This window comes from Panthera onca, chromosome A1 (assembly GCF_046562875.1).
Source record: "Panthera onca isolate mPanOnc1 chromosome A1, mPanOnc1 haplotype 2, whole genome shotgun sequence".
NCBI classification, from domain to species: domain Eukaryota; kingdom Metazoa; phylum Chordata; class Mammalia; order Carnivora; family Felidae; genus Panthera; species Panthera onca.
In genome coordinates, this window is record NC_138339.1 from 232,143,923 (window position 1) to 232,171,456 (window position 27,534).

A 27,534-nucleotide genomic window follows, 5' to 3' on the forward strand; every position below is an offset into this window, starting at 1 on the left:
TACACAGAGCAGAAAGCGAAACTAGTCCAAGTCGTTTGGTCTGGTTTTGTGCATGTTTTGGGAATTATGAAGAGATTGGTCGGAGGCAAAAACAGAACGCTGTGCTAAATGAGCAATATATCATCTGCAGAACCAAACGGTCTCTCCTAGTTATGCAGTGTGTCTTTAACTGAGGACCAAATCTCAAGATTTAATTTCTTATGATAATCTAAAAACTGAGATTGAGCATTTTTGGATTGTTAGGATCCCCAGGATCTGAGTATCTGCATTTGCATTTCTGTCTGGATCTTGTTCTGTGACTAAAGTGACTGCCTTTACACAATTATCCAGCGATATACTTTCTACCGTACCGGAATGAAAAAACCACCAGGGAGAGTTAACCTACGTACACGTGTTTGGCAAACGGATAAATGAATCAGAGCCTCCACATAAGAGAAGGGACTTAGAAAGGGGTGGTAGGGTCAGGAACAGGCATAAAAGAGTGCTAGAAACAGGAAGCAAATAAGCACAAGGGACAAGTAATATGAATACTTCCAATGTCATGCTTTTGTTGCTGGACAGATCTGCTTATAAACAGAAGCTGCTTAAAAAGATAGGTCAAATACAGGTGACCTTGTACTAGCCCACTTCACAGAGTTAGAAGAATTCATTGTTTTTAAGTGATTCCAAATCTGAAGTTACCCAAATGCTGGGTTATAAACGTGGACAATTGGTAATGTCCTTGGATCCTGTTCCCATTAGTGAGTCTCAGGGAAATCGGCAGAGGCTCAAAGCTAATTAAAAGGCACAACGTTTTTATGAGCAAGTGCAGTTGAATCATCTGTGTCCTGATGAAAGGCTTTAGCGTTTCAGAAGAGGAAAAATGAAAGCACTTCCTCTATGTGCTAAGGAAAAAACTCAGAAAATTATACTGTGATGACGTAACACGTCTTCCACGGAGTGCCTTTAAAAATACAGTTGTCATGATGCTTTTACCAGGCTGATGAAGCGGATTGTTTTTGCAGTGCTGGACAGCACCCTGAGAAGCGCAGGTCCCCAGCTCTGACTAGGTTTAAGGAGACCGCCAGCTCGAGATGGCAGGCAGAACGGGGGTATGTTTCCCCCTGTTAATCAGAGATGCCTTAAAATAGGAGTAATTCAATGTTAAGAGGTACAGTGAATCAGAGTAGCCGACGTTTACTGAATTCCTTCTCCTAAGCGCTTTGCATACTGCAGCCTAGAATGACGGAGAGAACAGAGACAGGTACTTACTGAGCCAGATAGGTCAACAATTCTGGAACACAGGCACAGAAAGATGGAAGTCCCTGGCTGACGGGCAGACGAGGAGGGTTGCAGCCTGCAGCAGACGGAAAGGCAGTGCCGCAGTGGAGGAAGCAGCCTGCTGGCCTCTTGGCCCGGGCTGCCAGGGGCACAAAGATGCAGATCCCAGCACCACGGGAGTACAGCGGACACAGAATGAGCTGCCTCACGGGGGCACGCAGTGTCCAGGACCCAGGTATCTACCCCCCACCTCCCCACCCCTGCCAAGCCCCAGAGGAAGGGCGAAAAGACTTCCAAGGAGTTTGAGCAAATGAACTTCAAGTTCATCTGACTCGGCGAGTGAATGATCACAATGAATTTGAGGAAAGCTTCCAGCGTAAAACAAGAAAAATGAACAAACCAAGGAAAAAAAAAAACTGGCCCTAAGGATACAGGGAGAACTCAAGCAACAAAATATATCTTTTAAGAAAGATCTAATTAGCATCCTCAGAGAAATTTGGGAAGATATTACAACAATAAAACAAAGAACAATATGCTGTGAAGGCGGCAATCATGAAACCATGAAAGCATTCTCGGAAATTAAAAATACCAGAACAGTTCAATAGCAGGGTTAGAAAATACATCCAGTAAGGTTGTCTAAAATGAAGAACGAAAGCATGAGGTACAAGAAAACAGGTAAGAAAAAGTTGACTCAAGTTATCACTTTGGGAGGTCCCCAAACCAAATAATAGAAATTCCAGGAAGAAAGAGAAAACGGGGCAGCAGAAATGAACAAAAACAAGACGATTGCCCAAAGTTGAAGGGAGACACAGGTCTTCAAACTGGCAGTTTAAGTGCTTTGCAAGACATATCAATCAAGTCCTCTTTGTCTCCCTTTCTCTGCGCCTGTCTCTCCATCTGTCTCTGTCTTCCTCCCTCCCTCCTTCTCTCCACACACACACCCGGAAATTTCTTAAACACCGAGGACAAGAGAAGATTCTAAAGCTTTCAGAGAGGGGAGAAAACATCAGGTCTGCTACAAGAACATATTTCTCAGACTGGCATTGGGTTTCTTTTGAGGAACACTGGAAGTCTTTATATTTTGAAAGAAAATCATTTTCAACCGAGGAAATAAATTTTAATGTAGTGAATGCAAACTAAAGGTGGTTTCAAAATGCAAAAACACTGCTGCTTTGCCTTTCTTTAACTCTCTTAAGAAATTACTGAGGGCATATTCCAGCAAAACAGGCAAAGAAACCAGAGGGATGGGGCCACTAGATCCATACCAGGGGGAAAAAAATGAAGGGACGTTCCAGAAGAACAACATCTAGTTGAGAAGGCAAACAGAGCTTCAGGATTCAAAGTCCCAGAGGGAGGAGACCAGGAGAAACAGACAAAGACATGCTGAAATAGAAAGACTTCAGGGCACCAGGGTGGCTCAGTCAATTAAGCAGCCGAATTCGGCTCAGGTCATGATCTCATGGTTTGTGGGTTGGAGCCCCACGTAGGGCTCTGTGCTGACGGCTCAGAGCCTGGAGCCTGCTTCGGATTCTGTGTCTCCCTCTGTCTCTCTGCCCTTCCCCCACTCATGCTCTCTCTCCCCCTCTCTCAGAAACAAATAAACATTAAAACATTTTTTTTTTTTTTTAGAAAGACTAGGACACAGTGGGTGTCCAGAAAATACTTATTGTATGATTCCTTCTCTTACTCCAGTTTTGAGATTCTACCTACCCATACCACTCAATGCTCTCCAATTTCTGAACCTGTGCTTTCAAGTCATGTTTTCATATTGTTTTGGATTAAGATAAGGGCACAGCCCCTTGCCACACTATATAAAATCTAGGAAGACAAGCTCTGTGCTAGGAGCTCATACACAATGATGAATCAGACACACGTCTCGAGATTCCACATCAGCAAAGGTCGAAGATCGCGGACCAGTCAAATCTAGATTATGCATCCTCGTTTTCAACATCAGTTTCAAAAGCAAAAACAGATGAACCAGGTAATCACAAGGGCCATACACTTCAGCTGAGTCCCTTTAGAATCCGTAGTGGAGTTTTTTTTGCCTCTAGAGGTGAGTCAGGGCTGGCATTACTGTCCCTTGCTTTTTATTCTTTAGTTATTTCCCCTCCCAGTCTATTCGGGTGCGAACTTGGCTCACAAGTCAGGGAGTCCGTCAAAAGCCACCTCCTAAAACCCATCTACTTCTTTCCATCCTCCACCTGCCACCACCTGGGATGGGCTACCGTTTCTGGTGCCACAGTCTCCTCAAACAGTCTCCCTCTTGCCCCAGTGTGCCCCTTCCTGTCCCTAAATCCAGTCTCCAAACTTCGGTCCAACGGATATTTTTAAAAATGAAACAGAATCCTATCAAGCCATTGGTTACTACCCTTTATGGCACCACCTTTGCTCTTAGGATAAAAGGAAGAATTCCTTAACACAGCTCGCCAGGTTTGCACCAACGTCTTTTTTCTCATCCTTGCCCGACACTCCACCTTCAGTCACACCCATGTGCACACGTCCCACTCTCTCTGCCTCAAAGATCCTTTCTTCTACGCCCACGATTGCCACATCCCTCACCCCACACCCTTCCTACCATACTACATCTGAGACTCTTTCCCACACCCCAATTTAGGCTTAGATTCCCTTCCTGTATTGTGAGCTCAGAACACTGTCATCACGATATTCATTCGCACTGTATCATAACTGCCTGTGGGATCTCTTCTGTCTTGTGCAGGGCTGTATCCTCAGTGCCAAAAACAACCTGACACAGAGTAAGTGCTCAATAAATGTTTACTAAATATACATGCAGCGTTTGTCCAAATACATAGAAAAAAATAATTGTTATGCTTATGCTCCAACCCAGAGTCACTGAAGTTGACTTTTTGGGTCTGGGTGGGGGAAACCTGAAGTTTGAATAAATGTCTCCAGGGCATTATTAGGCACGCTCAGTTGCAATGAAAGTAAGCCAAAGATAGGACAGCTTTGTTTGCTGAATGACTGCACAATGAAAATACAGCCATTGTCAGCGTCCGTTTCAGTAGTAAGTACAAATGGATAATGCTGAGAGATATATGAAGACAAATACCAGAACAAATCAAATGGTTCAAGACACATGGCTCTTCTGCAGTCTCCGAGAGAAGTCCCAGGGTCAGCCGGTGTCATTAAGACACCAAAGAACTATATTTAGACCACATTCTCTTGTACCATCTCAGTAACTTACCAGTTTGTCCTGTGGGGATGTTTTCCCATCTGACATAAACCTTCCTTGGTAGATGATATGGTTCTCATGAAATTAAGTAAAACAGTGATTAAAAAAAAAAACAAACAGTGAAATGGTGGGGCACCTGCCTGGCTCAGTCGGTTAAGCATCTGATTCTCAATTTTGGCTCAGGTCATGATCCCATAATCACGCGATCCAACCCCATGTTGGGCTCCACGCTGGGGGCGGAACCTGCTTAAGACTCTCCCTCCCTCTCCCTCTGCCCCTCCCCCACTCACTTGAGTGCACACTCTCCTTCTCCTTCCAAAAAAAAAAGTGCACTTAGGTGATGTCAATAAACTGTTCTCATTCTTAACAGAGGAATCAACACTTCTCCCTCTCTGTTCTTCATTCACCTAGTCCTCTTCTCCTTTGTCTTGGACGAATCAATGTCCTACTTCTATTCCAAGATGTACCCGTATGCAGGAGACCTTGATATCATTCTTAACCACTTTTGGGGGTCCTGTTCTCACAGTCACCACCAGCTCTCTCCAACTTCCCTCTGCAGGCCACTCCCTCACATTTCAAACTAGCTACAATCTCTTCCACCACACTCTAAAAAACCAAACAAAACCCGACTCTGCTCCCCACCTCCAGCTAGCACCTATGGCTCTTTTCTCCACCTGCACACTTTTAGAAACAGCAGAGTCTATTCTCAATGCTTCCATTTCCTCAGTTTTCATTCACTTCTCAGCCTACAAATAGGTGACTTCCACCCCCAGATTTTACTAAAATTGCTCATTCAAAACTAGGTCACCAACTGCTTCCTAATTTCCAATCCCAACAACCTCTTTGCATTTTTACTTATCCTGTCTTCCATGAGACAGTTTTGATCACTTTCTCTTTTGGAAACTCCCTCTTCCTTAGACTCAAACACTACATTTTCCGGGTGCTCCCCTCCATACTTCCCACAGTGTTCTGTCTCTTGTAGGCTTCTTTTGTCAGTTACTCTTTAAATTGGGTAGAAAGTTCCCTTTTTGACTTTTTCCTCACTCCGCCCTCCCTGTCTCTTTCCCTGAATCTGCTTATCCATTCTCATGGCTTCAACTCCCACATTTATCTTTGGCTCAGACTTCTCTCCTGCCCCAATTTATGCCTTTTGTAATTTTCAACCTAAATGCCCCCCTAAGAACCTGAAATACTGCCTGTGTCACCTAACTGCCCACCACCACTCCTGATTCTACAAGCCATCCCCGGGTGCTCCATACTAAGCAACTGGTCCCTACAAAGGATCTGAGTCACCCCAACTGATGACCTGGAATGGGTATTCATTCTACCTTTACCCCTTCTCAGCCTGGCAAACTCTGATTTATCCTTCAAAATTCAGGTCAACCCACCTCATTTAAAAAATCTTTTCAGAGCCCCTATCTGCATGAACAGAGTTGGGTACCCATCCTTATATGCATTCTATACACGTCCCCATCAAGCATTCCTCACCTCCTACTAGAATTACAGATTCATCCCTCTGTATCCTCACGAAGTCATGGGCTATACATCTAATCTGCACATCCCGAATACACACAGACCAGCAGCCCAATCCATAAGAGGCCCTCAGAAAATTTCTGAATAGGCGCATAGTTGAATGAATAATAGAGTGAATATAGGAATGAATCTGGTCACCTCAAAGACTGGCAATGCTCTAAAACAGCTGTCCATTGCTCAGCAAACTACCATCACCACCATCACCACCACCAAAGGCTAGTCATTTGTTTTTGCAAAGAGTTTTATTGAAACACAGCCATGCTCATTCATTTACATGTTGTCCGTGGCTGCTTTTGTGCTACATTGGCAGAATTCAGTGGTTCTAACAGAGACGGTATGGCTTACAAAGTTTAAAATATTGACTAACCATGTTCTACTTCTATGAGTGCTGGAACACGTTTGCTGAGTTCTTCCCATTACTGACATCTGCTAGAATGAGAAGAGACATGGAGGGCTCTGGTGCTCTCCGGGGTGTCCTAAGGACGTCACGCTAATAATCCTTCACAGACACTTAAATTCATTAAAAATGAAAACTTGCCTTCTAACACAAGAAGATTCAGAATATGCTTTGGCAACAAAAAGGCAAAAACCATACAGGAAAATAATGCCATCGCCTTAGAACTCTTACCTTAAAAATACTGAGAATATGACTGAATTTGGCCAAGTACCTGGCATTCTATGACCATTCAGACTTTTCAACAATATTAACTGTGCTTGTGTTTTAAATTGTTCTGACCAAGTTCACTCAATCATTAAGATATGTTACATTAGCTTCATTATCTGCATTTTAGAATTTGGTAGAATTCATCCTGCCTTTAAAAAAATTAAAGAGGAAAGCTTATACAGTAGGTTGAACTCCAAAATAAAATTTATTTTAATGAGGAGAATTCATAACAAAACTGTATATAAGCTGAGAAAACTTGTCCCAACTCCTCTTATCTGATTGACCTCTTCTGTTTATTTATAGAATAAAGTAGTCTCATCTAGTCTTTTAAAAACTTCTACTCTGACACTTTAACTATTCCTATCAAAAATTATTATAGTTCTTTCAGGTCGCCTTGGCTGACACAAAAATGTCAGGCCCCCAGCAACACTGGGTATATTTATTTCCATGAGCACAAATTATATCCTGACCTGCTGTATACTGTACAGGTTATCATTTTTTACATAATGTTGTCGGCCACGAGAGATGTTTTTTCTGAGGAAAGAACATAAAATATATGGAGATCTACCAAAAAGGCAGTGTAGAAAAGTACTGCCTTTTTTATTCCTTAGAAGTGAGGGATCTAATAACAAATTGTTTTTATATATGATCTTAGGTTTTCCTAAGACAGATGTATGCCCACCTGAAGGGAGGTAACAGTCCTGCTGTACTTTGAGCACTTAAACAGTACCCTGAGTTTCATTCCCAGGCCCGATGACAGTAAAACTTGGTAGTCTCATGCGTGACCGTGAAGTGAGCAAATACCCTATCCGAAAACACAGAAATGATGAGGAAGTGCTTAGGTTCATTTATCCTTCAGCAGACAGAGTCACATCAAGATCTGTAAGACTCAAGAGTCTTAGGAAATACCGTTAACTTACGATATTGAAAACCTGAAAGAATCTGTACTATGGAGTAGTATGTATTTATTGTGTGTCCAATTGTCAGGCCACTTTAAAGCCACGGTGCACCTGATGGTACCCAGAGAGCCAATGCAGGAGTGGAAACATCAGGAAATCTTCCCGAAGTCTAAGTAACAGCTTACTGGTCCATTAGAGATCTAAGAGTTTTCCTACCTGAGAACTGAATAAATGTATATTTAATAAATGCAATTCCTGTATCAAACCAGGTCTTAGCATTCAGAATAAAGGAAATCACTTGAGGTTGGAAAAGTACAAATACTAAATTTACAGGGTGCAGCATTAGGGTTCTCCCTATCTCCAATTCTCATTTGCCAGCGTGATAGTGCTCAGAGCCTTGAGTGACCACGTCAAATAAAGATACGAGAAGAACCAAAGTAAGAGTGGCAGGGAATCCTGACCTGTTGAATATATGATTTCAAGTAAACACAAAATGCAACCGCATATAGACACATTTTTAAACTACTCTCAAAATACCAACCTAAAAATTCAAAAAGAACCACTACATAAATACCCTGGAACTAAAAAAAAAGTAAACACAAAAAGAAAAGAAAGTTTTTATTAGATGCAACACATACCATCTGATGCTAACAATCTTTGGTGAATACGTAAAAAAAAAATCCACCCGTGAAATTTTAATTGATATGGAAATCACCATAAAAAAACTAGAAAATAAAACAAAATATATGAAACGAACGCATTGTACAAGAGATAGCACAGGACTATGATCCCTTAGAAAAGGAAAACAAGTGAGGTAAGCCTTATCATTGCTGACCTCGCCGCCTAGAGGAGGAGAAACTCAAAGAGAGTCTGTCCACGACAGTGACCTGAAGACACAGAGATCAAAGTTTGGAAACTCCAAGGTAGTAAGAATATGTGGGGCAGGGGCGCCTGGGTGGCTCAGTCGGTTAAGCGTCCGACTTCGGCTCAGGTCACCATCTCGCGGTCCGTGAGTTCGAGCCCCACATCAGGCTCTGGGCTGATAGCTCAGAGCCTGGAGCCTGCTTCCGATTCTGTGTCTCCCTCTCTCTCTGCCCCTGCCCTGTTCATGCTCTGTCTCTCTCTGTCTCAAAAATAAATAAAAACGTTAAAAAAAAAATATGTGGGGCAAAGAGGAGTGAGATAAGCAAACAAAATGTTCCAAAATCTGCATTAGAGCCTTCCCTTGAGTGTTTGGATAAATACCAACTTGTGCATGCGTAAAGCGAGACCGAGTGAGAACAGCTTTTGAGCAAAGAACAATTACTAGGGACGTATAAGAAAAACAATTCCCAGAATTTACACAAGCTGGAAATTGTTCCACTTCCCTAAAGGTAGAGTGGAGAGACCCTGTTGAACACATGAGTACTCAAGAGACCCCAGAAATTAGCTCTAGAATAAAGATGACTTTATAGCTACTCAGAAGAACCTAAAGCAAGCCTTAATGGATCACACTAATCAATAAGTAACCAAATTGCCTGCCAGAAAAAATTTCAATACTCTTTAAGAAAATGGAACAAAATGCAACATCGAACAAGGCAAGATCCAAATGTCCAGAATCAAATAAAATTACTAGAAATAATAATAAAAAGAAATGTTACTCATAAACAAATAAAAGTCAGACTAAAAAAATGACACAGATGATGAGATATCAGAAAACGACATGTCAAGTTATTAAAAATAGGCTGCATATAATTAAGAGGTAGAATCAAACCTGATGGGGAAAGAAGGGAATTATATTTAAAATACCTAGAAGAGAATGCTTAGAGAAGAAATAAAAAATATTTGAAGGAAGCCTGGGTGGCTCAGTTGGTTAAGTGTCCAACTCTTGATTTTAGCTCAGATCACGACCTCATGGTTGTGAGATCGAGCCCTGTGTTGGGCTCCATGCCAGGCATGGAGCCTACTTAAGATTCTCTCTCTTCCTCTCCCTCTGTACCTCCCCAACTTGTGCTCTCTCTCTCTCTTAAAAAAAAAAAAAAACCTGAAATGAAAAAATAGACTGGAAGAAATCAGAAGCAGATTAGACATTGCAAAAGAAAAGATCAGTAAACCTGAAGACATAGCAACAAAAACTATCAAAAAGGAAGCATGGAGAGAAAAAAGAATGACAATAAATTGTCAGAGCTGTAGCAACTTATCAAGCCAACTTATACATTATAAATCTATATCTAAAATATATAACAATATAATAAATAATATGTAATATATTATAACAGTATAAGATATGTAAGATACATTTAATATGTTTACATTATATATATTTTATATTTTCAACATTTGATAACCATAAATATACATATCAAAGAAACCTGATATATACCAAAGAGAATAAACAAAGGAAACTAACCCATTGCCTATGATAAGCAAACTGCTGAAAACCAGTGATAAAGAGAACTAGAAAAAAAGAAATACAGAAGCCGTCTTGTCTGCCACTATGTAAACCAAAAGACAATGTAATAAAATCTTCAAAGTGTTGAGAAAAAATTTTCAATCTAGGTTTCAATACCCATTGAAAATGTTTAAAAAAAAAAACATGAAGAGTTCGGTAGACTTATAAGTAATGAAAGAACTAATCACTACAAGTCTCCACAACAAGAAATGTTAAAGGAAGCTCTTAAGGTAGATAAAAAATGGTACCAGACAGGGGCACTTGGGTGGCTCAGTCAGTTGAGTTGAGTGTCTGCCTTCAGCTCAGGTCATGATCTCACAGTTTGTGGGTTCGAGCCCCGCATCAGGCTCTGTGCTGATGGCTCAGAGCCTGGAGCCTGCTTCAGATTCTGTGTCTCCTCCTCTCTCTGCCCCTCCCCCGCTCATGCTTTGTCTCACTCTGTTTCTCAAAAATAAATAAATGTAAAAAAAAAATTTTAACAAAAAATGGTACCAGATAGAAACAGGGACCAAAGAAATGAAGAACAGACGCAGTAAATTAGGTAAAAATAAGCAATATTTTTCCCATTTTGAAATCTTTTAATAAGATAATAGCTGTTTAAGGCAAAGTTTATTAACAATACATATGTTGGGGATTATAATATATTTGGAAATAAAATGTATAAAAATAGTAACACAAAGAACAGGAAGGGAAATGGAAGTATACTGTAGTGAGGCTCTTAATTATATACATGAAATGGCATAATATTTAAAGATAGACTATGGTAAGTTCCAGATGTATTTCAAACTCCGAGAGTATGGATTGATAAACTTTTTCTATAAATAGCAAGATAGTAAATATTTTAGGCTTTTGGAGTCAAACGTCCATGTTGCAACCACTAAAATCTGTCATTGTAGTATACAAGCAGCCAGGAATAATATGAAAATGAAAAAGCATGGCTATGTTCCAATAAATCTTTATTTACCAGTAAATAAAGCCTAATAACAGGTAACACTGTAACAGCGAAACAAGTAACAAGCTTGATTTAACCTATCAAACAGTAGGTCAACAGATGGCTTAAGGCAGTCACTAAAAGAAAATAAAAGACAGAACTGTGTCTAATAAGCCAAAAATGGAGACAAAATGGAATCTAAAAAATAATCAATCTAAATGAAGGCAGTAAAAGAACAAAAAATGAATCATAAAGAAAAGGGTCAAATAAAAAAACCAATAGCAAGATGATATATTTAAACCCAAACATATTGATAATTTCCTTAAATGTAAATGATTTAGAAGACTTCAATTAAAAGGCAGAGGTTAGCACACTGAATTTTTAAAAGCCTACTTTAAATATAGAATATAAATATATTAAAAATAAAATAATGGAAAAAGATTTACCAGGTAAATACTAATCAAAAGAAAGCTAGAGTGCTATGCTATCAGAGAAAATAGACTTCAGAACAAGGAATATTATCAGGGATAAAGACGTGTATTTCATAATGAAAAGGGGAAGTTTAATAAAAAGACATGAAAATCCCAAATGAGTTCATACAAATAATGGCAAAGCTTTAAAATATGAAGCAAAAATTGGTATCACTGAAAGGAGAATTTTTAAAATGCACAATTACATTTATTAATTTCACCTTTCCTAAGTAATTGCTAGGATAAAATATAGTAAAAATATAAAAGTCTTAAATGACATTATCTGCTAACTAGACCTTCTTAGTATGTATAGAACAATATACCAAGTATAAGCCTAGTTTTGGTCATCAAATGAACCTCAAGAGTATATAAGGACTCAAATCAAACAAAGGATGTCCCCTGACCACAACGGAACTAAACAGATAACCAACAGAAGGGTATCTGAAAAATCTCTTAATTTGGGGGAATAAGCAATACAACCAAATATAACCTATAGGTCAAAAAAGTCATAAGAGAAATTTAACAATCTTTCTAACTGCATAATAACAAATATGAATACTCTAAATCCATAGGACATAGCTAGAAACTGAAACTTAAAAAAAAAAAACAAAACACAAAACACCTTGGCAGTAATATAAAAGAACATAAAATACATTGAGGATTTTTACTTGTAGTAAGATACACATGACATAAAGTTTATCATCTTAACCATTTTTAATGTTTATTTCTTTATTTTGAGAGAAAGAGAGCAAGCAGGGGAGAGAGGAAGAATCCCAAGCAGGCTCCGCACTGCCAGCACAGAGCCCGATGTGGGGCCCCAAATCACAAACTGTGGGATCATGACCTGAGCCAAAATCAGAAGTTGGATGCTTCACTGACTGAGCCACCCAGGTGCACCAAGTAGAATCCTATAGTGATTTTCTTTTTATGATAGCTTTACTTCACTTAATATAATGTCTTCAAGGCTCATGCGTGTTGTAGCATGTGTCCAAATTTTTTTCCTTTTCGAGGTTGAAAAATATTCTATTGTATGTATACACTACATCTTGTTTATCCATTCATACACGGACACATGGACACTTGGGTTGCTTCTTGGCTATTGTGAATAATGCTGCTGTTAATACATAGAGATTCTTTTAAACAATAAACTGAAAAGTCATGCTGAGAGAAATTAAAGGAGGCCCAAATAATTAAGAGATATACTGTGCTTATGGGTTGGAAATCTTAATGTTAAAAATCTCAGTTCTTCCCAAATCAACCTGTACATCCAACACAATCTCAATCAAAACTACGGCAAGTATATTTTTTAGAAGTTGGCAAGCTGACTCCAAAATATGTATGGAAGTTTAGATGATCTAGAAGAGTCAATTACGAGAAAGAAGAACAAGTTGTGAAATTTACACAACCTGATTTCAAGACCTACTACAAATCTACAGTCTCTGGGAGAGTGTGGTATTGGCATGAGGAGAGACATGTAGATCAATGGAACAGAATGCAGGATCCAGAAATAGTCTGAAATGTATATGGTCAATTGATTTTCAATGGAAAAAGGATAATACTTTCAAGAAACAGTGTTGGAAAAATTGGACACTATATGCACCCCCCCCCCAAAAAAAATGAGCCTTAGTCCATACTTCACACCACCTATAAAGTTAATTCAAAATGGATCATAGGCCTCAAAATAAGAAATCAAACAATGGAACTTCTATAAAATATAGAAAACAAAATCTTTGAGACCTTGGGTTAGGCAAAGTTTCTTAGATAGGAAGCAAAAACCAAAAATCATAAAAAAAGTCTTATAAACTGGAATTTATCAAAATTAAAAGCCTATGTTTTAAAAGACATTGTGAAGGGAATTAAAAGTCAAGACAACTTCTTACTAGACATGTCTCCAGAGGCAAGGGAAATAAAAACAAAAATGAGCTATTAGGATCTCATCCCGATAAAAAGCTTCTGCACTGCAAAGGAAACAATCAACAAAACTAAAAGGCAACTGATGGAATGGGAGAAGATATTTGCAAATGACATATCGAATAAAGGGTCAGTATCCAAAATCTATAAAGAACTTATCAAACTCAATACCCAAAAAAACAAATAAACCAGTGAAGAAAAGGAAAGGAGACATGAATATACACATATCCGAATAAGACATCCAGATGGCTAGTAGACACATGAAAAGATGCCCAACCTCACTCATAACAGAGAAATACAAATCCAAAGCACAGTGAGATACCACCTCACACCTGTGAGAATGGCTAAAATGAACGAGTCAGGAAACAACAGGTGTTGGAAAGGATGTGGAGAAAGTAGAACCCTCTTGCATGGTTGGTGAGGATGCAAACTGGTACAGCCACTCTGGAGGACAGTGTGGAGGGTCCTCAAAAACTTAAAAATAGAATTACCCTACGACCTAGCAATTGCACTACTAGGTATTTATCCAAAGGATAGAAAAATGCTGATTTGAAGGGGCACATGCACCCCCAACGTTTATAGCAGCACTATCAACAATAGCCAGATTATGGAAAAAGCTCAAATGTCCATCAACTGATGAATGGATAAAGAAGATGTGATGGGGCGCCTGGGTGGCTCAGTCGGTTAAGCATCCGACTTCAGCTCAGGTCACGATCTCGCGGTCCGCGAGTTCGAGCCCCGCGTCGGGCTCTGGGCTGACGGCTCAGAGCCTGGAGCCTGCTTCCGCTTCTGTGTCTCCTTCTCTCTCTGCCCTTCCCCCATTCATGCTGTGTCTCTCTCTGTCTCAAAAATAAATAAACATTAAAAAAAAAATTAAAAAAAAAAAGATGTGATATACACACAAAACGGAATACTACTCAGTGATCAAAAAGAATGAAATCTTGCCATTTGCAACAACATGGATGGAACTAGAGTGTATTGTGCTAAGCAAAATATGCCAGAGAAAGATGAATTTCTTATGACTTCACTCATATGTGGAATTTAAGCAACACAACAGAGGAACATGGGGGAAGGGAAGGAAAAACAAGATAAAAACAGAGAGGTAGGCAAACCATAAGAGACTCTTAACTACAGAGAACAAACTGAGTGTTGCTGCAGGGGTGTTGGGTGATGGGATGGGCTAAATGGGTGATGGGCATTAAGGAGGGCACTCGTCAGGATGGGCGCTGGGTATTATATGTAAGCAATGAATTACTGGGTTCTACTCCTGGAACCAATGCTACACTGTAGGTTAACTAACTTGAATTTAAATAAATAATTTTGTTTGAACGTCAAGGCAAACAGCAGAAGAAAATATTTTTGAAAGGCACATGTCAAAGAAAACTTGTATTCGGAATATATAAAAACATTTTACAACTGAATAAAAAAATAATCAAATAAAAAAGCAATCAAGTAACAATCAAATTTTTTAAATGGTCAAAAGATGGGAACAAATACTTCAAAAAAAGATCTATGAACGCAAATACACACATGAAAAGACGGCCAGCATCATTAGCTATTAGCGAAATGGAAATTAAAACTGATTATAATTTTATATAGCTGCATGCCCATCAGAATGACGAATATTAAGAAGACTAATAATAGCAAATGTTGGTGAGGATATGAAACAACTGGAACTCACACAGAGTCCGCATGGCAATGTGGGATGGGTAAGCCACTTTGGAAAATAGTTTGACATTTGCATCTAAATTAAACATACTATGAAAACCTGCAATTCCGCTTCTAGGTATTTGCTCAAGAGAAGTGAAACTATAGATGTCCACAAAAAGACCTACGTACGAACATTCCTAGTATTTCCATTTGTTACAGCCGAAAACCGACAAAGTCCAGCAACAGGTGAATGGATATTCAAACTGTGGTACAGCCATCCATCCAATACTCAACAATAAAAGTAACGCACTATGGATGAAGGCACCATCCCGGGTGGATCTCAAAAACACGCTGAGCGACAGGCGCCAGATACAAAAAGAGTACATACTGTGTGATTCCGCTTACATGGAAGTCTAGAAAACATAATCTACAACGGCAGAAGGCAGATCGCTGTTTGCCTGGGGTGGGGCAGTAGGAGGGGAGATTGCCTGGTAAGGGGCAGAAGAGAAGTCTGGGGGACACCGGAAAGATTCTGGGTCGTCGCTGTGGTGACAAAGGTCTATAACAGGTTTGTAAAGGTATATTGACTTTGACACGCAAACCTCCCCAAACTGGATCCTGGCATTTGCCCCGGGGAAAGAGTGATTTGAGACCACCAGGTGCAGCTCATTGGCAAGGCTCTGTCCACCTGCTGATCGGTGATGGGAACTGTTTACTACACAGATCTCGATTTGGATACAGGTAGCATTACTCTGCATTACTAGCTTTTGACCTTGTGAATGCTGAGCCTTATCTGAAAAACACAAAAAGATAATGGAAAAAAAAAACCTACCTCATAAGTTTGTTTGCACAGTAAATACTGTTTTATATTATAATCACTCCTCAGTTGTAATCATCACCTTTGTCATCATTATCCTTAGGTTGTCAAAATAACTCTGTATACGAGCTCAGCCTTAAAACAAGCCATTACTTTCACTAAGGCATGACAGAGTAACTTTTCTCCCCACAGCTTTGCAATAGGCATCTTTCACTGTTCAGACAACGGCTTCCTGAACTTTCATTTATCTTCTGAAGTTCTGTGGCAGTAAGGCATTCAGATGCTTTACTCAATTGTCTGGGCCATTTTCATTTAACTTTCTTATCTAGGCCTTCCTTTCCCAGCTGTTTTGAGTTTCTCAAAGCTGAGGAAATAGACCTCAACAAAATGACCCCAGATACCATTTTGCATGTTAACAGCAATAAGACAGAAGTATCGATGATCTGCAAAGTTAATAGATTTTTTTGTGTGTGACTCATAACACATTTGAGGTCAGGTGACAGTGTTGTTTCGGTTTGGGTCATATGAGAGGCAGTTTTCTGGGAAATTCTGCACATCAGTGCAGTCATTCCAAATTATCACAAGTATTTTTCAGAAACCCTGATTTTGTTTGGTGAACAAAACAAAATCACTCTGATCTCCTCAAATTATGAAATAACTCCAAGTTTCATCTGGCATTTCTGCTATTTGCTTCTTACATTCCGTAAGCGTGAGTTGGTTACACTTGAGGGTCAACTTCCTTTTGTCTATCTGGCTAATCAGTCTTTTGTCCCCATGATTCCATTTATACTGGATAATCAATGACCTCCATGCTGTCAAATTCACTGATCCCTTCTCTGTCCCTATTCATACTACATGGTTCCTCAGTGGCAATCAAACTTATTGGCCATTCCTTGCTTCTTTGATGTATTGTCTTCTCTTGGCTTTCAGGATACCACATTCTCCTGGACTTCCACTTTGTACCCTGGCTGCTGCTTCCCAGGCTAAATGTTGGGATGTAAGGGCCCATGCTGGGACATCTTCTGTTCTCCAGCTATATTCCCTTGGCTATTACTTTTTTTTTTTTTTAATTTTTTTTTTAACGTTTATTTATTTTTGAGACAGAGACAGAGCATGAATGGGGAAGGGTCAGAGAGAGGGAGACACAGAATCTGAAACAGACTCTGGGCTCTGAGCTGTCAGCACAGAGCCCGACGCGGGGCTCGAACTCACGGACCGCAAGATCATGACCTGAGCCGAAGTCGGCCGCTTAACCGACTGAGCCACCCAGGCGCCCCAAATTTTTTTTTTTTTAATTGAGGTATAATTGACATAACATTATAAGAGTTTCAGGTATACAATGTAATGTCTCAATATCTGTATGGGTTGCAAAATGCTCACTACAGTAAGTCCCATTAACATCTGTCACTTGACTCCCTTGACTTTAGTAGTATCTGCTGAAGTCCAAATTTTAACCTTTAGCCCTGACTTCTCCTGGGGCTCGGACTCATATATCTAATCGCCTCTGTGACTGCTCCACCAGAATTTCCAGAACAGAACTCTTTGTACTGCCTCCCTGGCCCAGCCCTTCCCCCACTCCCCTGGCTAGTCAATGTCTCTTAATAAATGGCATCACCATCCACCCTGTTGCTCCTGCCAAAATTCTAGAAGTCCTCATTGGCTCCACTCTTTCCCCATCACCCACCCTCAATGTCCAATCCTACGGTCCTATCTCCAACATATATCTCAACAATTCCATCCCTTTCTTCCTCTATGCCACCAGCTACCAGGATCTCACATCTGTACAAGTGTACCAGCTTTTGGCTGGTCTCCCACTCCAGTCTTCCCTCTTCTGTTCTACAGAGACCCCCAAGATGATCTTTGTAAGCCGTAAGTCAGATCATGTTTAAAGCTTTTGGGGGCTACTCATCACACTTGGATTCGAACCCAAACTCCCTGCCAGGGCCTCCAAGGTCCGGTGTGATCTGGCCATCGCCTACCTCCCGACTTCTCTCCTCCTAGGCACCTGCCACTTACTCCAGCTCATGCTGAGTTTACTCCTGTTCTCTAACCAAACTAAGCTCATTCCTACCCTAGTGCCTTCATTTGTGCTTTTCTTCTGCTTGGAACACACTTCTCATGCAAGCAGCTAGACAGGAAGTCATCACCTCATGAGAGGATGAGTGAGAGTCCAGAAAGAAACAAAACATCCTCAAGAAAGTCCAGAGCTTCCCCATCTTTCCCCTGAGGGGACTCAGGACATGGGTAGAACCAGAAAGGAGGGCCTGGCAGTTACTCTGGGTCCTGCGGTGTTGAGGCTGCATATGGGGCAGGGGGAGTGGAAAATAATTCTGTTCCCAATGACTGGGGTGGACATCAGGGAGACCGGGAGCACTCCTGAGGGATATTTGAGAATTGGGGAGAAAGAGAGGAAATCGAGAAAAGTTGTAGAGTAAGAGAGACTGGGAGAGAAAAGGGAAGCAAGATTGTCCAAGTGGTTAGGGACTAGTCTTTAAATGGCTGTACCAAGATTGGTCCGTCTGGGGCCCAGAGCTTACTTAAGGGAGAGACCTAGACTCTGCAGTGCTCTTGAACCAGAACAGGTGGAACTGGGAAACTAATTATGGTCATGAGAGGAATAAGAGGAATAATGGTAATAAGAAGGAGGGAGATAAACGGCAAAAGAAAATACTTTCTCTGTTTCCTAAGGTTCCAGGCTCGACAGCCGGGGCCCGGGAAGCGTATGCTGGTGAGAAGCAGAGGTGAACTCATAAGGTGAGTTCTTTCTATCTGCCTAGCTCTCTGCATGAGGTTCATGTAGGGAAAGACTGGAAAGCTGGGTTCAAAACTGGCAAGAATTCTCTTTGGTCCACAGCAAGGTGCTTCGGGACCTGAGGTTGTGTGTGTGAGCACAGGCTTGTGTCTTAACTTATTTCTCTCCCGACAGAGAAGGTTGGCAGCTGTAGGGTTACTTGTAGACTCTCCTGACACCCAACCTCACAGACTGATCATTGCAAAGATGCGTGTGTCCTTCCTCAGCTCTGCCTCCCTGCTGTTTTATGGTAAAAAACAGAGCCGTGGACATTCTTGACTCCTGCCTACGTACCCCACACCACTGCTCCAAGCACAGGTGACCCAAGGAGAGCCCCCTGCTCTGTGGGCTCCGCTGACCTGTCCCCGCCTGCCACTAAAGGCATCCTCTTTAGAGGTTTTCTGCACTTCACAGCCCCTCCTCACTTATTGTGGTTTGGATACGCAGATGTTTCTACATGTGCTTCAGACAGTAACTACACTGTCCTCCTGTCGTTTGAGGGGAAACTTGCGAGAAAAGAAAATGGACTGCAAGAATCTATTTCACATCAGTTGACTGCAAATCAAACACTTTAATTGAGCTAAGCCCAGACTTCTCAAGTCCGCCATTTTAAAGTCATCTCCAGAAAACTAGGGTTGTTGAAACAGAGAGAAGAGTAGATTCTTTGCCAAGCATCTCAGCCAAAAACTGTGTAAGACTGACACCTGCACAGCACAGGGGGGCCTGGGTGGCTCAGTCGGTTGAGCGTTCGACTTCGGCTCAGGTCATGATCTCACGGTTCGTGGGTTCAAGCCCCGCGTTGGGCTCCGTGCTGACAGCCCAGAGCCTGGAGCCTGCGTCAGATTCTGTGTCTCCCCCTCTCATTCTGTCCCTCCCCCTCCCCCGCTTGCACTCTGTCTCTCAAAATGAATAAATGTTAAAAAAAAAAAAAAAGACTGACATCTACACAGCTTTGATCCCGTGGCTCTGCAGACGTGCATGAACTTCAGATTCTCAAAGTTTACAGTCCCTGCAAACACCCACTGTCCCTTCCTGGAGCATCCCTGACACCAGTACTCCACGATCGTCCCCGTTGCCTCATGCAGTGTCAGCTAACTTCTCCAGGGAGGAAAAAAAACAAAAAAACAAAAATAAAATCAGAAAAAAACAATGGATGTCCTTGGAAATTAGTTAAATTTTGGTAAAATCCATTAATAAAATTTAAATTCCCCATGCCTCCCAGATCTAGGCTTTCAGTGTCCAAAGAGTTTCAAAACCTTCTATACTCTTTCATATACTTCTTCAGCCTGAACCTACAGTGACCACTGTAATCCATCACTGGCATTATACTAAGGCAGAGGGCAACAAACTTTTTTCTTAAAGGGCCAGAGAGTAAATATTTCAGGCTCAGGGACAATATCTTGTCTCAGCTCTGAAAGCAGCCATAAGCAAAAGGTTGAGCAAATGGGTGTGGCTGCATTCCAGTAACATTGACTGACAAAAACAGCTGTCCAGCCCGTAGGCCATGGTCTGCCAGGAAATCAACAAACACTGGTCCTAAGCTTGTGTTCGAAAATAAAGATACTTCAGAGTAGTATGATTTAACACAGGCAGTTCAAGTACGTAGTCTAGCAGAGGGGTTAAGAACATGAACACGGAGACAGGCTTGAGGTCAACTCTCTGCACTGTGGTTTATAAACTGCAGGGAGATAAGTTATTTCGCCTAAGTTTCACTCATTTCACTTTTTTTTTTTTTTTTTTCAACGTTTTTTATTTATTTTTGGGACAGAGAGAGACAGAGCATGAACGGGGGAGGGGCAGAGAGAGAGGGAGACACAGAATCGGAAACAGGCTCCAGGCTCTGAGCCATCAGCCCAGAGCCTGACGCGGGGCTCGAACTCACGGACCGCGAGATCATGACCTGGCCGAAGTTGGACGCTCAACCGACTGCGCCACCCAGGTGCCCCTCATTTCACTTTTAATACAAAAACAAGGATCGCACCTAAGTCAAGGTGGGCGCAGCACGCGTTACTCAAACTCTCTGGCCACATTCCTTAACCCCACTAACACCTCTGCAGCAGGAAGATGGATATTCACATGAAGCATTAGGAACGAACACACAAATGTTCACGATGATTACAGCCAGGCAGTGCCACCAAATGAATGAAAACCTTTTGTTTTCATAGGTTTTTGGATTTTAGAATTACATAGTTGGGGACTCTTGACTCTTCTTTATTTATCAGTTATATTTTCTTGTTTGTAAACTAATTGTGTATGCCCTTTCACGGTCAATCTGTTGGAATCTGGATGGTTTCCTTCCTGATTTAGTTGACCGCTTCAAAACAAAGAGAAGTCAATTATTTTTAAGTTTATATATGTATTTTTAGAGAGGGACCGGGGGGAGGGGTGGCAGAGAGAGAGAGAGAATCCCAAAGAGGCTCTGCACTGGCAGCACAGAAGCCGATGTGGGGCTCGAACTCACGCACTATGAGATCATAACCTGAGCCAAAAACAAGAGTCGGTCGCTCAACCGACTGAGCCACCCAGCGCCCCAGAAGTCACTTTTAACGTAGCCAGATCTGTCCATGTTTACCTTTGTGATTTGGGATGACACGTAGTAAATGTGCATCCAGGGATTACTGAACAAATGAATACGTTTTCTTTTTCTCCACAGCCCTGTGAATTATAGTCTTGGGTGAACCGCACTCTCCCCAGCTGGAAGACTTCTTGCAGTGAAGGAACAAATGGAGAGACTCCCTACCGAGGTGGTCAGCAGGAAGTCATGGCAGGAGTGAGCATTCAGACCGCTTTAATGTGGTAGCTTAGCTGTCTGGCTTTTCTTTGTCCTTTTACTCCAGAAGGATGGTATGCAGATATTTCCCTTCATTTCCTGGGAGAGTCTGACGGGTAAGCCCTCCTAGCTCTCAAATGAAGAGACACTATTAACAGTTTTTTACTGGATCATGACTTTGGTTCTGCATTTAATGGACCCTCATGAAATTAAAGAAAAAAAAAAGATTGTGTTTGATGAAAAGGGGAGTATCTCCTAGGAAAACACGAAGAAAGATGGAAGGATTTTTGCAGAAAGAAAAGAAATAATTGGGGGGCGGGCACGTGGGTGGCTCAGTCGGTTAAGCAACCAACTTCAGCTCAAGTCATGATCTCGTGGTTCGTGAGTTCGAACCCCGTGTCCGGCTCTGCACTGACAGCTCAGATCCTGGAGCCCCCTTCGGATTCTGTGCCTCCCTCTCTCTCTCTCTGCCCCTCTCTCATTTGCTATTTGTGTCTTCCTCTCTTTCTCTCTCAAAACTAAATAAACATTAGGGGGAAAAAAGAAATAAATCAATCAGGCATATTGCCAGAGCAGGTCCTGGTAGCCTGGGGGGGACTCTAGCCAAGTTGCCCAAGACGGAGAGGGTCTGCTGCCTGGAATAAGCCAGCCAGGCCAAGCAAAGGGCCACTGGCCTGGCTCCGGGGCTCCGGGGCCAATGGGAACACAGCCATCCCCCAAAAGGTCTGGAGCAAGAACTCCTCATTGTCTGCCCCTGAGCCTATGCTGGGCGGTCCTCCCAACAGCACTAAGAAAGGATTTCACATTTTCAGTGTCCCATAGGAGTGACACTCATCGTTGTCACAAGGCTTTGTTGGGTCCCTAATGATGACCCATGTGGACACAATCTCTCTAAATTAAGACCAGATGCCCATGAGAAAGGACTGGAGTCTTGAAGGAGCTGGGACGGAAAAGTCCCTTGTAGGTATGTGCACTTCTGGGGGCCGAGCTGACCTCTGAGGAAGTGTCACCCTCACCACAAAGGTGTGAACACAAGTAAGTCATCCTCAGAGGGAACTCAGAATGCCTGTCTCTCTTCCCAATAGTTGTATTTTTGTGCCACTGGTACATTCTTAAAGACCTTTCATGCCTCAAAACTTGACTGTTGTTAGATAAATCTCAACTAAGTTTATTTTTTAGCACTTTTCAGTTTTTCCAAATTTTATGTGTGAAGTAAAACCATTAATATGTTAGATCATGCAATTTCTTTTTTTTTAGTTTTTTCTTTAATGTTTTTATTTATTTTTGAGACAGAGAGAGACAGAGCATGAACAGGGGAGGGTCAGAGAGAGGGAGACACAGAATCTGAAACAGGCTCCAGGCTCTGAGCTGTCAGCACAGAGTCCGATGCGGGGCTCGAACCCAGAGACCGCAAGATCATGACCTGAGCCAAAGTCGGCCACTTACCCGACTGAGCCACCCAGGCGGCCCTAGATCCTGCTATTTCAAAGCGCATAATTCAAACCCACATCAAGTGTTTAAGTCACCTGGGAAGGTGAAGGTGAGATGGCACCGGAGAGTGGCGGCCCAGCGGAGGGGGCGTCAGAGCTTTGCACACCATCCATCCACGGACAAACGAACACTTTGGCATCTCCAGCCGGTCCTGTCCTCTCAACTCTGGCCTCCTAGATGCAATGCTTTAGGCTCTAGGACGGCTAAAGGCATGTCAACCACGACACGCCCTGAATTAGCTCCCACCCTCCCCTTCCTCACCAGCTTCAATCCCACTCTCCGAATGGCAACTCCGCTCTCCAGGAGTCACCTTACACTGCGCTTTTTCTCTCACCTCCTGTGTGCAGTCAGGAACCCCGTTGTGCTCTACCTTCTCACTGTGCCCCGGGACCACTGTGCCACCTCCTGTCTGTTCACCCTGCGTCACCCTCTGTCCTTGTAGAGCGTGCCTTCAACACAGGATTCAGAGAGATCCTGGGTCCACAAAAGCCAGACCACGCTGCCCTGACTCCAAAGCCTCCAATGGTTTTCTCACTCAGGGTAAATAAGAGTTCAATCCTTCTAATGGCTCTTAGGCCTTAAGCATCCCCCTCCCAAAATCCTTCCCGCCCCCCAAGACCCCCCCCCCCCACACACACACACAGTGCCAACCCCCTCACTTCCCTCCTCTCCTACTCACTCTGCTCTAGCCTCCTGGCCTTCTTGCCACCTCAGGCCTGGACACAGGCTCCTCCCTCTGCCTGGATGCTCTACCCCAGATAGCCACATGCTATCCCTCACCTCCTTTGGGGACTGGTTGAAGGGTCTGAGGATCTTCTCAGAGGCCTTTTCCAACTACCCTGTTGAAAATTGTAATTCCCCTTCTCTAAAGTTTCATTTCCTTCAGTACCAGCTAGTTCTCCCAACAGACCATGTAAATTATCTGCAATTATTTAAAAAAAAAAAAATGGCTGCCCCCATTGTAAAACTCAAGTTCCACACGGGCAAGGATTTTTGTCTGTTGTCACTGTTCTATCCCCCACACCTAGGACCGTGCTGCATGTAACAGTCCCTCAATAATAGTTCTTGAGTGAGGGACTGAATCACATAATTAACTTGCAGCAGGTCTGATAATAACAGATAGTCCCATCACAATGTACATCTATCATGAGAACAATCAAACATAATTTGACCTTTATAGAGGTGTTTGTAAAAAAAAAAAAAACTATTAAGAAAAGCTACTTAAAAATTATAATGCAACAATAATTACCTGAGTAAATGATGATTCATGAAGTAATATAATGGAAAATAGCTTTAAAAATGTTCCCTTCCACCGATAATAAAAGAAATGCAATAATAATGCAAGGAGGAGGCGTAGTGGTGGTAATTCTCAATACCGGCAAGGGGATGGCAAGAAGAAGCACTTCCAAGAAACACTAGTGAGAAAATCGTTGTTACAGGTTTTCTAGAAAATTCCTTGGCCTTAAAAAAAATGTTTGGATATGCTTTTATCCAATCATTACACTTCAAATCACCTATCCTAAGAAAACAATAGGAAAGAAGACACATAAGTATGTACAAAGACACAAATCACAACATTATTGGAAACAGTTGTAAGTAAGCAGAACTCAACTGCCAGGAATTGGACGTTCTGACATTATTCCCCACCTTCCCCCATTCTTCCCACTTCCTCAAAGAGGCTGTCCCTGCAGTACCTCTGTCCCATGCATATCATTCTTCTGGGTGTAATTTCTCAAAACGGTATATTCCTTGCTTTCATACTTACAGGTATGTATTTATTTTGTGCTTTTTTTTGGTCTATTTCATCCATTAGACTGTAAGATGCATAAAGGCAGGAACTCTCTGATTTGTTCGCCAGTGCAATTCTAAATTTACAACTTCTGGCACGAAATAAGCACCCAAGACTTGTTGAATAAATGGATAAATGAACAAAGCAGAATATTACGCTGCCACCAAAATATTTCTGAAACACCAATGGCCTAGGAAATGCCTACAATACGATATTAGTAGAAAGAAACAAAAGTCACATTCAGCATCATTTCAACTATCGGAAAATGGACAGAAAAAAATCACACTGGAAGAAAACGAAAACAAAAAAACCCCGTAATAGTAAGTCTGGCTGGGTGCTAAAAATACAGAAGTATGATGCATTCCTTTTCTATATTTTTCTATATTCACAACGTTTCACCGTGTTACACAACTAGTAAGATAATACAGAAAGCCTAGAGGAAACCACACGAGCAGAAGCACGGTGAGGGCAAACAAGTGCGTGCAGAGAGCTTCAGGGGGTGGCACCTGCCTGCACCTGCTGAGCAGGGGCAGGATTATGGGCCGGTCCTGACTTGTGGACAGACAAAGAGGGACGTGGTCAGCGCTGGACTGTAGGAGGGTCTCCCTGACAAACTACAGCCTACTATCTGTTTTTGTGAATTAAGCTGTAGTGGAACACAGCTACGTTCATTCACTGGGGTACTGTCTGTGGTTGCTCTCATGCCAAGTAGTTACAACCCACACCATTACGGCCTGGAAAGCCTAAAACACTTACTGTATGGCCCCTTACAGAAAATCTCCCTCGGCCCCTGGTCTAGAGGATCTACTGGAGAAAGGAGAAATTACAAGAAGTAAGGAGGTGGCTGCAAAGGCCATCATTTTCTCTTCTTTTTTTCTTAAAAAAAAAATTTAATGTTTATTTTTGAGAGACAGAGAGAGAGACAGAGCATGAGCAGGGGAGGGGCAGAGAGAGAGGGAGACACAGAATCCATGCTCCGAGCTGTCAGCACAGAGCCCAACACAGGGCTCGAACTCACGGACCGTGAGATCATGACCTGAGCTGAAGTCGGACGCCCAACCAACCACCCTGGCGCCCCAAAGCCCATCATTTTCAAGGTAACATGGAATGTGATGGTGGCAGACAGAGGAGTCTTGACAAGTATCTGTATGGACAGTCAGATAGGCAGAAGAAGGCTCCTCTCAAAGGGTGAGAGGCGTTCCTATTTTAGGCAGTTACTGCCATTTTATATAATTACTATTGAATCGTGCTGCAGGAAAAGCAGTGGCCGTTGGATCGCTTACCTGCCGAATCGGGACTGTAGAGGCCAGCAGCTGCCGCGATGGGTCCTGGTGGGTGGATGGCACTCGCTGAGGACCTCTGACTCGCGATCAGGATCCTGCTCTTTGCAGATGGTAAACGGGACATTGCACCCAATCCCAACTGGGGCTTAAGGAGCATGGCCGATCGGTAGAAAGTTGGAGGAACTTCATAATGAGTATAGGACGGACTGCAAAATTCTTCTTTTCCGGGGCGTTCCGTCACCTACAATGAATGACCAGAAGCTTCGTGAAAGGAGCACACATCATTGGATGAGGACGGAACATGGTCAGGAGACCAAGGCTCCAGCAAAGGCCACTCTGGCACCACTGAGTTGCCCCACCACTGACCACTTAGCTTCTCTGGACCCCAGACTCTTCATCTCTATGTTAACAACACAACTGGATGACCTCTTAGGTCTCTTCCAGTTCTAACACTCTATGAATCCAAATTTCACTGGGGGGGGGGGGGGGAAGAACTCACTGTATAAGACTTTTTAAATTTGATTGCTTCAAAATCATTAGAATCTGTGCAAGTAGCCAATCTATAAATACATAATCTCAATGAAACAGGGAAAGAGTTTAGTCTGTGCAAGTAGCCAATCTATACACAATCTCAATGAAACAGAGAAAGAGTTTAGCAAATGTGCATAGAATTATGAAAGTTTCATTATTCCTTTTTAAAAAAAATTTTTTAACGTTTATTACTGAGAGAGAGAGAGAGAGAGAGAGAGAGACAGAGTATGAACAGGGGAGGGACAGAGAGAGGCAGAGACACAGAATCCGAAGCAGGCTCCAGGCTCTGAGCCGTCAGCACAGAGTCCGACGCGGGGCTCGAACCCACGGACTGTGAGATCATGAGCCGGAGTCTCATGAGCCGAAGTCGGACGCTTAACCGACTGAGCCACCCAGGCACCCTGAAAGTTTCATTATTCCTAAGGAGAAAAGGCACAACAATGTTTACGGTAACCTACTCTTAACATAAGCAGGTGAACTTTACCAATTTATATATTAGGGCTACTTAGGAAATAAAACATGCATTGTTAATGTGGGAGAAAAGGCTTTTTGCAAGAATAGAGCAACTGACAGAAAAGTGTGTTTTCAGGCCTCTACAATCTGTTCACATCATTAAAAACGAGAGACTGTGAACCACCTTCTGTGTCTTCCCTAGTAAGGTGCAGTGTCCAGGAATGTTCGACAAGGTTCACTAGAGTGAAGTTCTAGGACAGTCTTGCTGACTGCTGGACCCAAAGCACCTAGAATGGTGTCTATTATGTAGCTAAAGTCAATAAATATTTATTCATTAAAGGAATCATGTTTCCATTCTTACCTAAGTATTTTTTGGCAGGGGGAGGGGGGCAGAGCACAAGCGGCCGGGGAGGGGGCGCAGAGAAAGGGGGACAGAGGATCCGAAGCAGGCTCTGCACGGACAGCAGCGAGCCCGACGTGGGGCTCGAACTCATAGCCTGTGAGATCATGACCTGAGCCAAAGTTGGCCTCTCGACCGACTGAGCCACCCAGATGCCCCCTTGCCTAGATTTCATAACATAACAATCCCATTACTTTTCCTATAGTTAACAGTTTGGGCTAGAATACAGACTATATAGCTATATGCATATATGCATATTCTGTACTATAT

At 42.3% G+C, this 27,534-nt stretch overlaps 1 protein-coding gene across 2 annotated transcripts in view; it reads right to left on the bottom strand.

The window, feature by feature from the left end:
• Positions 1 to 27,534, bottom strand: part of MTUS2 (microtubule associated scaffold protein 2) — a 566,588-nt gene that overhangs the window by 334,899 nt on the left and 204,155 nt on the right. For both annotated transcript variants that reach the window (XM_060637454.3, XM_060637455.3), the window contains exon 3: positions 25,881 to 26,121. In XM_060637454.3, the coding sequence (XP_060493437.3) occupies positions 25,881 to 26,121 (241 nt within the window). The remainder of the gene's footprint in view (positions 1 to 25,880; positions 26,122 to 27,534) is intronic.